Source organism: Diceros bicornis, chromosome 29 (assembly GCF_020826845.1).
Source record: "Diceros bicornis minor isolate mBicDic1 chromosome 29, mDicBic1.mat.cur, whole genome shotgun sequence".
In the NCBI taxonomy this organism is placed as follows: Eukaryota; Metazoa; Chordata; class Mammalia; order Perissodactyla; family Rhinocerotidae; genus Diceros; species Diceros bicornis.
Window position 1 is genome coordinate 2,980 of NC_080768.1, and position 16,166 is coordinate 19,145.

General features: G+C 42.3%; 1 protein-coding gene across 1 annotated transcript; it reads left to right on the top strand.

Moving 5' to 3' along the window:
• Positions 1–753: 753 nt before the first annotated feature.
• ZNF596 (zinc finger protein 596) lies at positions 754–7,891 on the top strand. The gene is made up of 5 exons (XM_058524869.1): positions 754–1,440; positions 3,394–3,520; positions 4,249–4,344; positions 4,879–4,961; positions 5,413–7,891. The coding sequence occupies exons 1-5, from the start codon at positions 1,429–1,431 to the stop codon at positions 6,658–6,660; spliced, it is 1,566 nt and encodes a 521-aa protein (XP_058380852.1). The 5' UTR covers positions 754–1,428; the 3' UTR covers positions 6,661–7,891.
• The last annotated feature ends 8,275 nt before the right edge of the window (positions 7,892–16,166 follow it).

The following is a 16,166-nucleotide window of genomic DNA, read 5'->3' on the forward strand; positions in this document are numbered from 1 at the left end:
CTGTTATAAATGGTGAGTTAACCTCCTTCTGTTTATGACTCATTGTCAGTTGTCCATGAAATACACTTAATTATTTTTGATGTTTTAGGGGAGGATTTTCACTTTATAAATGATTTCACAGACACACACACACACACACACACACACACACAATGAAATAATGAAATTCAGGGAAGCTGCTGCTAATGATGACTGATAAAGGGCAGGATTTCAGCTACCACTTTTCTAAAATATCAGATGGAGCAAGTAAATTTTCTCCTAAATCGCTTAATTCTATAATTTCTGAGCCTACTGCTCTATGAGGATTGTTGGACGTGATACTAGTACTATAACCTATATACTCCTGCTATTTTCTGATGCAGGAGATTTTAAGGAGTAAATTTGCAAGATGGGTGCCATTGATCCCTCCAAATGGAATAAGTCACAGAATTGATTATCATAAAATATATTATTTTGTTGTTGTTGTTGTTAGGAAGATCAGCCCTGAGCTAACATCCATGCTAATCCTCCTCTTTTTGCTGAGGAAGACCGGCTCTGAGCTAACATCCATTGCCAATCCTTCTTCTTTTTTTTTTTTCCCCAAAGCCCTAGCAGATAGTTGTATGTCATAGTTGCACATCCTTCTAGTTGCTGTATGTGGGACACAGCCTCAGCATGGCTGGAGAAGCAGTGCGTTGGTGCGTGCCCGGGATCTGAACCCCGGCCTCCAGTAGCGAAGCGCGTGCACCTAACCGCTAAGCCACGGGGCCGGCGCATAAAATATATTCTTAATTCTCTTGGTTCGTAACCAAAAGCATGCAGAACAAATCTAAAAGTCAGTGTTGAGGGAGTGATATTGCTGGAAACCCCACTTGGAGGGGACAATGGTTCAGAATAAGTATATCCCGAGGGCCAGGGGCAGGGAAGAGTAGGAGTGGATTAAGGCACCAGATGGCTGGGATGGAGTTGGAGGAACTGCTAGTGTACACGCTAAGCATAATGAAACCTGAGAAATTACACAGTGGTTACTGGAGATGGACGCACATGTGGCAGGAGTCAGGGATTCCTGTTTTGGAATCAGGAGGAAACGGAACACTTCTGAACACCCTGGGTTAATTAGCATACAGAACTCAATGGTTTTCACATTTTTCTCTCTAAATTGAAAGTATTTGTATTTTCTTTACTAGCAACAATAGTCATAGCCTTCTTACTTTTGACTCTGGTAGAGAAGAGCTCTCCCCCTATTTCTCTTAGAGCCCATTGCATGTTTCTGTTGGTTGGGCTGGGTGCTACTTCCAGGTAAAGGATTGGGACTTCATGACAAGTGGGTCTGGAAATTGTCAACAACTAGAGTCTCATGGCTTCTTTCTCCTTCCTCAGCTTTGCCTCCTGTTGCTTGGACTGTGTGAGTGAAAACCCAGAAGACAGTTGGCAGCCAAGCTAGTGACAATGGAATCACAGGTGAGTAGGAAATTACTCTTTCTACTGAAATTGCATCTTTATTGCCAGTATATGGGCTGTTTCTCCTACAGGCATTCGTGTTCTGAGTACACTCAGGAGATTTTTCAAGGATCTGTGCTTCAGTTAAGTTTCCCCAAAACTCTGGAATGGTGATGTTGGCTCAAGGACTGGTCAAGTGGTAATCTCCTTCCCAACATTACACTAAGATATTCCAGCCTCTAATATCCAGCCTATTAAGATATTAATGCTGTGTATTCATGGAAGAGATGAGAGAGGTATTCTTTTTCTCATCCAGTCCATGGCCTAGTTGGCAAAAAAAAAAATTCACTCATTAACCATTTTATTGACTGTAATGGGCTTAGGATTGAGGTGAATGCAGGTGATAAAGATGAGTAGGGAGCAAAACATTACAGCCCAGGGGACAGCCCAGCGGCGCAAGCGGTTAAGTGCATGCATTCCCCTGTGGCAGCCCGGGGTTCACCAGTTCAGATCCCGGGCACGCACTGACACACCGCTTGGCAAGCCATGCTGTGGCGGTGTCCCATATAAAATGGAGGAATATGGGCACAGATGTTAGCCCAGGGCCAGTCTTCCTAAGCAAAAAAGAGGAGGATTGGCAGATGTTAGCACAGGGCTGATCTTCCTCACAAAAAAAAAAATTATAGCCCAAAGGGAGGAAGATATTTCCACAGATGAGCTCAATCAATCCAGTATTACAGGTGTTAGGGGGAGTACTGATTAGTATTGAGGGAAAACGAGTGGTGGTTATGCCAGAGAAGGCAACGAGGAGTCATTCATTTATTTTTTTCCCATTTTAAATCTCTTAAAGTTTTGAGACAATATATTTATGCTCTTTGAAAACTTCTAAAAAAGAAAACTAAAATTCTCATTATTACCGTGTCCCAAATCATGAATTTACCCTCTTTGTAATTTTACTTTGGTTCAAATTTGATAACTGGAAACAATGTATAGGAACTATTGTTTCCTTAATTTTGGCTGTGATTCAGGAGAAAGAAATTAGGAGGTAGGGTAAAACTTAAGGTTCTGTGAAAATTTTTGATGAACTGCAGAGGGAAGAATGATCAGGTGGCTTCATATATGCTTGAGTAGAGAGACAAGATGAAGAAACAAAAGGGACAATGATAACTGATATTTGGAGGTCCCAGAAAAATTGAGAAAGGGAGGCCTCTGACCAGAGGAAGGATCAGGATAATACTGTCCTTCAGTACAGAAGTCTCAGAGCCTCTGGCTTCTGATGCTGAACCATTTTTCATTAATGAACACCTGAGTTGTGTGGAGATGAAGGCTGCACCTGCTTATCCCAGTTCCTGTATGAATTCTGTTCAGTTTTGCAGAATTCTGGACATTGCTTCAATATTCTCTGCCATTTATTGGATAATAATCATAGAAGTTGTATTTAAGAACTCTTTGCTAGATAGTTAGCCCATTAGCTCATTGGATCTTTCAGAAATCGTAACACGTCATTAAACCATTTCATTGGTGAGGAAACTGAGGTCATAAAGGGGAGTAATCTAACCTTAGTCGTGATTAAGAAGTGCCAGATCATGGGTACTGCATCCTTTGTGATGAGTCTGTAGATTTACTTGAAATTAGTGGAGAAGAATGTCTTAGTTATAAATTTTCAAGTGAAAATTTTATGATCTGGAAGTCATAATTACAGGTTTATTGGGAAATCTCCAGGTTATATTATACCACACTTCATATGATATCTCTTTATAATGAAGTTTTATGTATTTAGAGTGTGTATATCTCTATGGGTATATCTGAAAGTCAGATGTCCAGGTCAGCACTGAGAATGATGTGACTGGAACCAAAATACTGTTTGAGCTTTCCGTACACTTAGCCACCACTTGCTTAGTACTATCACCTGTACCATCCTGCCCTGGAGACTGGCAAAGATGGTCCTATCTGAAACAATGTCTAATATGTTAGGAATCAGTGACCTTCGAGGATGTAGCTGTAGCCTTCACCCAAGAAGAGTGGGCCCTGCTGGACACATCCCAGAGGAAACTATTCAGAGATGTGATGCTGGAGAACATCAGTCATCTGGTCTCGATTGGTGAGTCTTCACTGTTTATTATGTGTGTATGTATTAATTCATTAATTCATTCAACAAGTATGTAGAAAAGCTTTCACATTCCTCACTCCGGACTCTGTCTTGATTCTTTCATAACTCTCACAACTACCTTAGAGCAATTTTCTTTACTTTTTACTTATATTTAGTTTGTCATTCCACTAGAATGTGCTCTTCCTGACACAATTTCATATCTTTCGTGCTACTCGATCTCCAACACTCAAAACAGTGATGGGAGCTCATTATTTTTGAATGAATAAGTAAACGTATTGGTATTTTTTAATAATTGTTTTCCTGCAGGGACTATGGTTAGATCAGACCACAGTATTAAAAATAACAGACATATTGTTTACCACATAAAACCTAAGTTTTTCTGGTGGCAGTTGTATTTACTGGATTCTTTTTGAGTATAATATTCAAATATTGTGAAAACTTGTATTTTCTCACTGAATGAAAATATTGAAGATTCTGCAGGCTGTCTTTGAACTAGGGCATGGGCATCAGCAATGATAGGTTCTTAATGTCTTTAGAGACCAGTTCAAGAGCTCTCCTTTTGCTGGTGAAGGACTATCCAAGTTGTTTTCAACATACTCTTCCCTGGGCTGACCTTCAGAGGTTATCTTATTCTTCCTCATTAGGTGGCCGTGTATTGATGATCATGCACTGTTGTGAGCACAGAACTCAAAATCCATTTATCTTTTTCCTACAAACAGGCAATCAGTTCTACAAATCAGATGTGATTTCCCATTTGGAGCAAGGAGAGCAACTTTCAAGAGAAGGGATATGTTTTCTGCAAGGCTGGAGTCCAGGTGAGCTCCAAGAAGCTGTACTTCAATAGGAGCAGGAGCCTGGTCAGTGAGTGAGTAGGCCCTAAGAATGATATCTGAGTTTAGTGATATTTGTCTAAATGTAGACGATGTCGTAGGGGAAAAAATCTTTGGATGTTGTCATTATCTCTTATAGATATACATTATAGGCATCAATTTCTATGAAAGTGTCTTTCTTTCATTGTCTTTGGCTTTAGGGAAGGTGATATTGATGTACTTATTGGAGTTAAACATTCACAAAATGTCCCTTTTCATGGTTCTATTCTGTGAAGATTTTCCCTCTCTTTTCCTCCTAAACTTGCTATCCTCATTTTATTTTTCTCATATTTCAGTTCTGAAAATGTCAGTTGTTGATGTCCTATAATATATTTTTTTCCTTTGAGTATTCCTCTATTTGACGTTCTTTCCCATCTGTGTGTCAGTATTTGAAACATACTCAAATGGACATTGGGTCTCTTCAATATTTTAATCCCCCTAATGCCACTCGAGCTATTTATTTTTTTCCAATCATTTCAGACATGGAAGATGATCTTAAAAAACAAGAAATGATATCCATGCAACATATCTGCAAGAAGGACACATCCTTAATTAGTGCAACGGTAAGCTTCATGGGTGTGGACCTGTTCTTCCAGATGAAGACCTGGGAATTGAATGAGTTAGGAATTTGGTACAATTACCTGATTGTAATTACAGTTGGGATCAAGAGTTCTCACAGCAGAAAGTTTGTTTAGTTTGGTTTTAGGTAAGAAATTAACCTGAAATCAAAACAATAAGCTGAGGTCTTGTAAACAGGCAATTATATAGTCATGGCTTATATGCCTAATCTTTGAAACATAATAATGTCTTAAAAATTAATTTGGAGTACTACAAAAGAGAACATCTCTGTGTTTGCAGGAGAGTAGTGCCCCATGTTTCTGTAACTAACATAGGAATGATTTTAAGTAGTCTATCACTGAATGATTACTTTAGAATTTATATGTAGAGAAGTTAATGAAGGAATGAGTGAGTGTGGCCAAACCTTTAACAGTCTTATTTACTTTCAAAAACCAGAGTTCTCACACTCAAGAGGATCCCTTTGAATGTAGTGATTTGGGAGAAAATTTTACTGAAATTTTAACATTGACTCGATGTGTGATACCTCAGATGGGAAAGAAACACTATATCAGCCAAGAATTTGGAAAAGCCATCAGTTACTTGTCATCCCTTAATCTACATAAGAAAATTCACACTAGAAGTAAATCATATGAATGTTGTCACCGTGGGAATGCCTTTATTCAAGGCTCTGCCCTTAGACATCACAATAATACTCAAACTGAAGAGAAAACACTTGAATGTCACATATGTGGGAAAGCCTTCAATAAAAGTTCTAACCTGAGACGACATGAGATGATTCACACTGGAGTGAAACGACATGGGTGTCATCTATGTGGAAAAGCCTTCACTCATTGTTCTGACCTTAGAAAACATGAGAGGATTCATACTGGAGAGAAATCATATGGATGTCATCTATGTGGGAAAACCTTCAGTAAAAGTTATAACCTTAGGAGACATGAGATAATTCACACCAGAGAGAAACCACATGAATGTCATCTCTGTGGGAAGGCCTTCACTCACTGTTCTGACCTTAACAAACATGAGAGAACTCACTTTGGAGAGAAACCATATGGATGCCATCTATGTGGAAAGACATTCAGTAAAACTTCTTACCTTAGGCAACATGAGAGAACTCACAATGGAGAGAAACCATATGAATGTCATCTATGTGGGAAGGCCTTCACTCATTGTTCTCACCTTAAAAAACATGAGAGAACTCACACTGGAGAGAAACCATATGAATGTCATCTATGTGGAAAAGCTTTTACTGAATCTTCTGTTCTTAGACGACATGAAAGAACTCACACTGGAGAGAAACCATATGAGTGTCATCTGTGTTGGAAAGCCTTCACTGATTCTTCTGTCCTTAAACGGCATAAGAGAACTCACACTGGAGAGAAACCATATGAATGTCACCTGTGTGGGAAAGCCTTCAATCACTCTTCTGTCCTTAGACGACATGAGAGAACTCACACTGGTGAAAAACCATATGAATGCAATATATGTGGTAAAGCCTTCAATAGAAGTTATAACTTTAGACTGCATAAGAGAATTCACACTGGAGAGAAACCATATAAATGTTGTCTATGTGGGAAAGCCTTCAGTAAATATTTTAACCTTCGACAACATGAGAGGACACACACTGTTAAGGTAATAAATGTGGAAGAGTCACCACCCATAGCTTCAAACTATAAACACTCTTGAGGACTTGCACATTGAAGAAATGCTATGTTTGTAATCAATGTAGAAGATCCGTTATTAATCCTTGTTACTTCACTCAATTGAAGTTAATTCAAAGTGGAGAGAATTCATGTGTATGTCATCTATATGACAAACCTTTAGACAGTGGACTGACTTGGGAGACAATTTATGACCTGGGAAAACTCAAACTGTAAATGGAATGAATGCGGAAGAATCTTCATCCACAGTTTTGTGAAACAAAATTGAGAAATCACGTCAGAGAAATTCTATGTACATAATCAATGTAGAAATACCTTCATTTATAATTTATCATCTAAATAAGTAAACTGCACAGGAAAGAAAATCTTGATTTGTAATCACTGTGCACTCTCTCTCAGCACCACTCATGGCATACACAAGAAAATTCAGTGTCAGGTAACTGCTAAAACAAATACATCAAATTCATTACTAGAAGGATGATAGAATTTTGTTGCCAAAGGGCTTTGTTCAACAAGAACAAAGTAGGACATGAAGACATTTAGAGTATCTCATTTTCAGAATGCCTAATATATTTACACTAATTTATGAAATGACAAATTACTGCCCCTCCTAGTGACAGACGGAAAATACTGTTTGGCAAAGCTAGGAGAGCAGAAAGAAGCCAAGAGAATCTGTGCTTGCTGATACTCCCCTGTCATAATAGCCATGAATCCACAAGTCACCAACTGGGAATGAGAGCCGTGGGTCCCAGCCCCTCCCATACACAAATGCAGAAGGCTAGGAGAGAAAAAGTTGGAGCTTCTCTTCTGCCAGGATAACAAGAGAAGGCTTGGTCCTTGGTACTCATTTGAACATGACTAATATCCCTGTTTCACAAGTGGCAAAACTGAGAAAATAGACACATATAGTTAACTTAGCCCATGATTTTCTGAGGGAGTGTACAATGCCCTTCCCACTGCTGTGCTTTTATTTAAATTTATATTATTGATATGTTTTCAAACTAATTTTGTTTTCTGTGTATGGAATCTATCAAACTCATTTGTTAACATCACCCACAGACCATAGTTTCCCAAACCCAACACTATTGAATTTCTCCATCTTTTCAAGTTTCTTTTAATTTTCTCTATTTTATGTAATATAATAATTACTATAAATTCTTTTTCTCCTAACTCCAATCTAACAATATATGAGGGTTTGTTCATCATGTGTCATTTTTCTTTATTTTTCCATCACTTTTCCTGCTTCTTTGCAAAGATATGCTTTTTTTTTTTTGTGAGGAGGACCAGCCCTGAGCTAACATCCAATGCCAATCCTCCTCTTTTTGCTGAGGAAGACTGGCCCTGGGCTAACATCCATGCCCATCTTCCTCTACTTTATATGGGACGCCGCCACAGCATGGCTTAACAAGCGGTGCATCGGTGCGCACCCAGGATCCGAACCGGCGAACCCCGGGCCGCCGCAGCGGAACGTGTGCACTTAACCGCTTGCGCCACCGGGCTGGCCCCCAAGATCTGCTTTTTTAAAAAAATTTTATGTCAGACATTTTCTAAAAAAAAGGAAGGGACTGAGATTGATGTTCTACTCAGAGATGTTGACTATTCTCTCTCTTACGAAGATAGAGTGAGGGTACTCACTTTTTCCATTAGGAATTGAAATATACTCAGACTGGGTTGTAGCTTTGATTTCAGTCAGTCTGACCTTCATGCCTTTCAGGTCATTTTTCTGAATTTATTGAAGGCATCTTCTAAAGTACCATAAACTGAGAGGATGTTACCCTGACTCTCTTGTCCTGTCCCCACCTAATAACCTCTGGGGAAAAGCAGCCTGGTATTGTAGGTTCTCTATATTTCAATCAGCCCACCCCAGTCTACGTGTCCATATATTCATTTGCTTATTTGTATTCTGTAGTAGTGTCTTTTTGCCTGTGATTTTCAGATTTGGGAAACAGATTCCCACAGGTGGGGAAATCAGATGATCTTACCTCTCCTAACAAGGACTCTTCCCTTTCTGGACTCTTAGTTCTTATGGTCCTTGCTGGTTCCACAACTCTCTGAATTTAAAACAATACACTTTTAAAATGAATCTTTGTTTTCTATTTACTGTCTTGCCTCTACTCACGCATCTTCCAGAAGCAGAAATCCCAATATTTTACTTAAACAAATTTCCAGCTTATTTCTCCTCAGTCCAGAAAGGCAACCTATTTCTTCTGGGACTATCCTCCCATAGTGTTAATTTTCCGATGCTTCAGGAGAAAAACTGGTATGGATGTGGTACTCACATCATTGTGTCTCAAGTTCTGTCTGAACAAGGTGCACTCCAGTACCTTTGAACAGTTGTTTTGTGTATTTTATTAAGGTTTTACTGTTGTTATTGGTTGGTTGGTCCAATAAGAACTACTGAGTCATGGCAGAAATGGAATGTTTTACCTTGAGGTATTTTAAACCAAAGAATGATTCATCTCTTATTTTAATGTATAAAATATTTAAATCAGAATTTTGAAAATAATAATGACTATTCATATGGGAAAAATTCTCCACAGTTGACAACTTGCAATCACATTAAAACCTTGATGCTTCCTTATGGGAAACTGGTTTAATTATCTGCACTTCGCTAATTTAGTTTTTGGTGATGCTTTTGTATCAAACAGCATATGCAGATCATTTGTCTGCACCTGTCTCTTTTACCGTATGGCATCATAGGCACCAGCTCTGCTGGGCTCTGAGGGAGGTCAGCACAAGTTTTGTTCCTCTTCCATGTGCTTCCCCCCATCCCCCAGCCTTGGGTTTCCATGTTGATGTCAAAGTGTGAAATGCCCCATTATCAGAGCACAAGTACAGGCACAGCCAGGTTTCCCTTTAATGACTGTGTTTGTGTCAGCAATTGTGTGGTCAGAGGGCACATGATGATTATGTGATCTGCATACAGGTGTGTTTCCTTTGTGTTTGTGTGACTTAGAGGATGTAGGTCATTGCATCTGTGACTGTCAGTGGTCAGTGTGGAAGGTCCACGTGTAGTTGTCAGAACATATACATGTGTTATCAGGTTTTATGTGTGCTCGTTTGGAGTGTGTGTGTGTGTTAGGGTTTGCATGGGTTAAGAGGATCTTGTGGTAACTGTGGGATCAGTGGGTGTGATCATTATTTCAGAGGGTGTTCGAGGTGAGAAGCATTGTCTACCTGGCCCCAGTTGAAGAGTCATCACCTCTGGAGCACCAGTGAGTCCAGCAAAGGCCCACAGGGCCCTCTGGGGAGCCCAGGAAAAGTGCAACTAGCAGTGGAGTCAGGCCTGTGGGATTTGCTGGGGCTATGGAGATGGGAGGGGCCAGATCCTGACCAGTGGGAAACTAGAATCCAGGGTCTGAACGGGTCTGAGATGCTGAGCTGTGGGCCTCAGTGACTGTGCCTCTGAGTAGGAGAGGGGGGAATGAGTTATGGAGATCTGTGGTGGAAATCCTGTAGGTTTGGGGACTGAGGATCCTAGGTTCTCCACCAGGGCGAAGGACCAAAACCACTGAGGCAGCAATCCCAAGGCAAAGATGTGAGGTGGTAAGTGGTGGTGGTGGAGGAAGAGCAGATGCAGAAACGCCTCGGGGTAGGGCAGAGGAGGCACGGGCCTGTCCACACTGGCCTTGCCTGTCTCGAGGCCCCGCCCCTGCCAGGCCACACCCCACCTGACTGAAGCCCGCTCTGCCTCTGCCCCTTCCTGGGCGAGGCCCCTCCTTGACCACACCCTTCTTGGACCAAGGCCCGCCTGCCCCCAGTTTCCCGCCGACGCGGAAGTGGATTTCCGAGCAAAGGTCCACTTGAGTGAGTGAGCTCCGGTCTTTGAGGTTCAAGCCTGCGCTCCGCATCCCCATCCTCCACACCCAGGGTCCGGGGGTCCCTGCGGACGTCACAGTCCATGCACCGGCCTGCCCCACTGGCAGGGAGGCCCGCCTAACTCGGAGACGCTCATGATGCCCGTGGTTCCGCTGCCAAGTCCCAGTTATTTCTGTTTCCGGTTAAAATTAATGGGAGGCGGTCCCTGCCTGCCTTTCTGCCTTTGGGCTTTTCGCTGTCTCCTGTCCCCACGGGTCAGGTTCCCATTCGGGAAGTAGATTATCGCCCTTTACCACCATCACCCTGTTGACCCCTAAGGGCAGCCCCCAGTCCTCTCTCTAACCTTCCTATGTCCTCCTCCTCCTGGGGGGCGGGCCCTGCTGCTCCTCAGGCCGTCACAGTCTGCCTGAGGGAGGTCCCTGAGCCCTGCGCTGGGGGAGGTTACCTGCCTTTGACCTGACATCCCTTGTCCTTCTGGTCCAAATTTCCTCTCCCTCACTGTACCTGACGGTGTGTTTACATTCCTGGTGTCTCACTGGAAAATGGGCCTCTTCACTCCCTTGGTGTGGATGTCTAGGTAGGGTATGGGGAGATGAGGGGGAGAGAGAAGCAAAGAGGGAGAACCAGGGACAGAATGAATCTGCGAGTGAAGGAGAGTAAGAGAGTAAAATGGAGGATGGGGAGCAGGTGGGTCTAATGGACTTGTAAAGATATGATAAGAAAGAGAGTGACCTGGGCAAAAATCAGTGGGATAAATGAAAATAGACAAAAATGGGATCAGTAGAGATGGAAGAGGACAGAAGAGGAGGAGGAGGCCTTGATTAACAGTGGCAGAGGGGCAAAAGAAGGGTAAATCCCACAATCATTACATTTTTTAAAAATTTCCAAATTACTTCCCCCTTAAAATTCATTGTGTCACATATGAGGCCTCAGTGTTTTTCAGTCTTTATTGTATACCAAAAATATTCTTTAGTGCTTGGTAAATAATTTTACATTATTTCAATTTGCACTTTGTAAGGACATTAGATTTTTTTATATTAATAAGCAAAACTTTGCTTAACCGGTCAGTCTAATATTCAACAGCATCTTTGCTTTCCTTATACGATCTTTTCACTTAGTAAGCAGTGAGCCCAAGAGTCCAGCTGTTCATGATGAATAAATTGCTCAGAGCCATTTCTACAGCAGAGCTTCTTTCATGTTTCCCAGTGCTAGTATCAGGTCGTCTTAATTTCACATGTTTTTATAATTTAATGTGATCCTCTGGACAAAAGGATTTAAATGCTTGAGATCAATGTGAGTAAAACCAGGAATGAGATATTCCTCTTGCTCAGGTATATGAAACATGATCTCGATTCTTTAGGGGCAGGGATGAGAAGGCTAACCCTGCCACTGTCCCATCCAGGCCGTGTCATTCCTGTGGGGCCAGAGCTGGTTACTCTCTACTAGTCCATTCTCACTCCTTATCTGCCCCAATATTTAATAGGAATTTTTCAGCTCCATTATCTTATGGGACCACTGACATACACATATCCGATGTTGACCGAAATGTCATGATGCGGTGCATGACTGTACCCAAATGTATGCTGCCTACAAAAGATTCACTTCAGCTTTAAGGACACATATGGACTCAATTTGAAGGGATGGAAAAATATATTCCATGTAAATGAAAAACATAAGAGAGCAGAGGTAGCTATACTTATATAAGACAAAATAGACTTTAACTCAAAAGCTATAACAAGAGACAAGATCATTTTATAATGATAAAGGGGTGAGTCTATCAAGAGAATATAACATTTGTAAATATATTAAACAACACAAAACCTGGACTAAAATGAACATTATATATATTTATATTTTGTGTGTGTGAGGAAGATCAGCCCTGAGCTAACATCTGTGCTAATCCTCCTCTTTTTGCTGAAGAAGACCGGCTCTGAGCTAACATCTATTGCCAATCCTCCTCCTCTTATTTTTTTTCCCCAAGGCCCCAGTAGATAGTTGTATGTCATAGTTGCACATCCTTCTAGTTGCTGTATGTGGGACGCAGCCTCAGCATGGCTGGAGAAGGTGTGTCGGTGCGCGCCCGGGATCTGAACCCGGGCCGCCAGTAGCAGAGCGTGTGCACTTAACCGCTAAGCCACGGGGCCGGCCCAACATTATATTTTGTAATGATGAAATAGGGGATGCCTCCCAAAATAAAACAGGAGACAGCATAAAAGAAAGATCTTTGTTTCACTGTATAAAAATTATAACTAAAATAGATCAAAGTGCACACGTGTATGTGTATGTGTATATGTGTATGCATGATAAAACTACAGAATATAAAATAGTATGTAAAATTACATGCAAAATGAGCCAACTATGAAAATTAATTTATATGTACATGTCTACAAAATAAAATTGTAATAATAATATTTATTCAGTAATCAGTGAAGTAGAAATAAAAACAATAGGGGCTGGCCCGGTGGCGCAAGCGGTTAAGTACATGCGCTCCGCTGTGGCAGCCTGGGGTTCGCCAGTTCGGATCCCGGGCACGCACCAACGCACCGCTTGGCAAGCCATGGTGTGGCGGCGTCCCATATAAAGTGGAGCAAGATGGGCATGGATGTTAGCCCATGGCCAGTCTTCCTCAGCAAAAAAAGGAGGATTGGTAGATGTTAGCTCAGGGCTGATCTGCCTCACAAAAAAAAAATAAACTAAAAAAAAAAAAAAGTGATTTCAATTAGAAACAAAGAAAAACAATAGCCGTTTTTCCATATCTATAAAAAATAAAGAATGTAGTATCAAGTCCTGTTTAAAGCTGGATAAAAAACCCACATTTTGTTGGTGGGTGAGGATATTGCAGCTTTAAGCAGGGGGTACCCTGCCAGAATCTATCAAATTACGAATGCACCATACTTTGAACCAGCAGTTGAACTCCAGCTTGCCCAAAGCATAGGAACACTGAGACATCTGCAGAGATGTCACAGTGCTCGGAGGCAGCCACTAAAAGATTCTTTACAAATCCAGGGACATCAAGGTCTCCTTGGGCTGGATGTGGTGTGAGCTATTTTAAAAACTCCTACTATTAGACATTTAGGTTTCTTCCAACTTTAAAAAGCAATATGGAATAAAACCCACCCCATGTGGATGAAATGCAACTTTAATTTTCACTGTTATTAGTTTCTGAATTCTCCATTTTATTCCAAATCATATTTTATTAATTCACACTGATTCCCTTTGTTAAGGTTGGAAAGCATTATAAAGTCAGGTAGATCAAGTTTTCCATTATCAATCTTCTTTTCCTGGATTTTCCAGCTTTTCCTGCACATTAATAAACAACTTATCTGTGCTGTTTCTTTAATCCTTATCCATAGAGAATTAACAGTGTATCCAGATGTGGTCCCTATGAAATCCCTCCTACCTTACCTCATTGGAACCATAGTGTTCACTCCCCAACTTCAATCCATGTCTGAACATGAAGTCCTTACCATGATTATTGCCCAAACAGAGCCACTTCACAAGTGTCATGTCAGTGGTTCATGGTGAGATGGAATCTATCTAGAGATGGAAGAGAGCTCAGGGAAGGCCATGAGTGACTGTGAGCAAATGTGTTAGGTAGGATACATGAGAGTTAGAGATTAGCAGGTCCTGAAATGCTTTCCTGAAAAAAAAAATTTCAGGAAAGAGGACATAACAATAGAGAATATGATTTTTCTTCCTAAGAGTTATTCTGGACTCCTACTCATCTTCCTTCTCATGTGAGCTTCTTTCTGAGGCAAGATCAGTCTTAAGAAGTCACTCCTGACTGTCAAGAATATGCCTTTGAGGACCTGGAATCAACTTACCCCTTTTCTGTGCCACAACCATGCACATAGGGAGGAATTCACCATGTGAATATAACAGTCCTCTGCTGTCCACTGAAACATTGAGAATTCAGGTTCAATAAACTTCGACAAGGAGACCCACAGTTTGGTTTCTCTGTTCCTTTCTTCTGAAAGTCCTCCTATCCTAGTGAAACCCACATGTTACTTGACAGCAGAGAGGGACTGACCTTCCTTTGAAGTCAGAGATGCTGAAGACACTTCTAGTACCTGCTGAGCATAGGATCTTGAGGTGAGGATGGGCAGAGATTTTCATTTCTCCTATTTCTGAGCTTCCCAATCCCCCACCCATTCCTGGTTCCTTAATCCCCTACAGCATTCTTCTTTTCCTTCTCCAAGCTCACTGCACACAGCCAAGTGCCCCCTCTACATGGGAGAGACACTTATGTTCCATGCTTAGTTTAAAAAGTCCTGGTCCTCCCCTACCCAGCTGCCTTGGAACTCTGTTCATGTGTATTGGGACAGGCAAGGTCAGGAGGAGAAGCCAGCAGAATGTACCCACCACTAGCCTCACAGGAATAACGTAGCCTGAATGGGAGAGGGGCAGGGTTCCCCTTTCACTCCTATGTCTAAAGATTACAGACCATATTTCATACCCGTGAGCAAGAGCAACTTCTCTTTCATGGATTTCATCATAATGATCTCTAGTATTTAATTTCTCTTTTCTGGAACATCACATTAAACTATCAGAAAATACAAAATTAAGAACTAATTACTAGAACTGGAAATCAGGAGAAAGCCAGCTATGTAAATAGCTCTGTGCAGCGTATTCATCCTGAACAGATGGACTTGAACAAAATACAGGTACAATTCAGCCCATCCTTGAACATTTGGAAAGAAAGGATAATGGGAGCACATGCTTAGTTGGAAACTTTAGTTCTCAGCCCACTAAGTTAAAAGATCCCATAAGGGAATAAGGGGAATTCTTTATTATTAGACAAACTGGTTAAACAAGATTTTGACTGTTAATATATTAAAAAATTGTCAATATCCTTACCAAGTGCACACTGAAATAATGTAAAATCATTTACTAACCTCCAAAGAATATGAAATACATTTAAAAGAGAAAAAAACTGTAATGAATTTTAAACTTATCCGTGTTTCACTCTTCCTATCGTTAGTCAAAACCCCCCCTTCCTATTCTGTCATACTGCATCTCTCTCCTGATACGCTTTCTGTCCTTCATTTAACCCACTGCTTCCTGCCCAAGTCACTCTTGCACTCTTCTTGTGTTTTTCCAAGTTCAGCAGACCAGCCTGCTCCTCCATCTTCTATGCTACCCTGTCGTTTCCTCCCTCACTCTGTCGGCCTGGCTCTCGCTCTCCTTCTTTCCTACTCATCTCCCCTCCCCACCTCCACATTCACAGGATGAAATAAAGATGCCCTTGTGGAGGAAGAGTTCATCGGGACCGTGGACGCCCGGCAGGACAGCGGCGGGCGGGATCTGGGGCAGAGAACAGGGGGCGTCGCAGGGCAGGGGCGGACACCCCCAGCCCAGCGCGGGGCTCAGACCCTCCCTGAGGCGGTGACCGCGAGGGGAGCCCCGGGAGCCGCAGGGGGACGTGGACCGGGAGGGTCTCCGGAGAGGGCCGGGTCTGCAGAGTCCAGGGCCGGGGGAGGGCGCGGCGTCCCGGGCTGCCCCGAGGCCGAGGGGGCGACGGGGCGAGAACGCACGTCCCGGGGGGACGGGACACGGCGCGGGGCGGGACGCGGCCGAGAGAGCGGCGCAGACAGGCGGGCGGGGCGGCCGCGGAGCGACTTCAACCGGAAACGGACGCGGCCCCGGCAGCGGCGCGACCGGCCCCGGGCGTCTCCGGGCGACGCGGTGACCCCGCGGGCGGGGCCTGGGACG

What these genes read in the sequence shown, in the direction of transcription:
- ZNF596 (XM_058524869.1), top strand. An exon ending in CAGTCATCTGGTCTCGATTG is followed by an intron (nt 3,521 to 4,248) that starts GTGAGTCTTCAC and finishes TCCTACAAACAG; the next exon opens with GCAATCAGTTCTACAAATCA. An exon ending in TCTGCAAGGCTGGAGTCCAG is followed by an intron (nt 4,345 to 4,878) that starts GTGAGCTCCAAG and finishes CAATCATTTCAG; the next exon opens with ACATGGAAGATGATCTTAAA.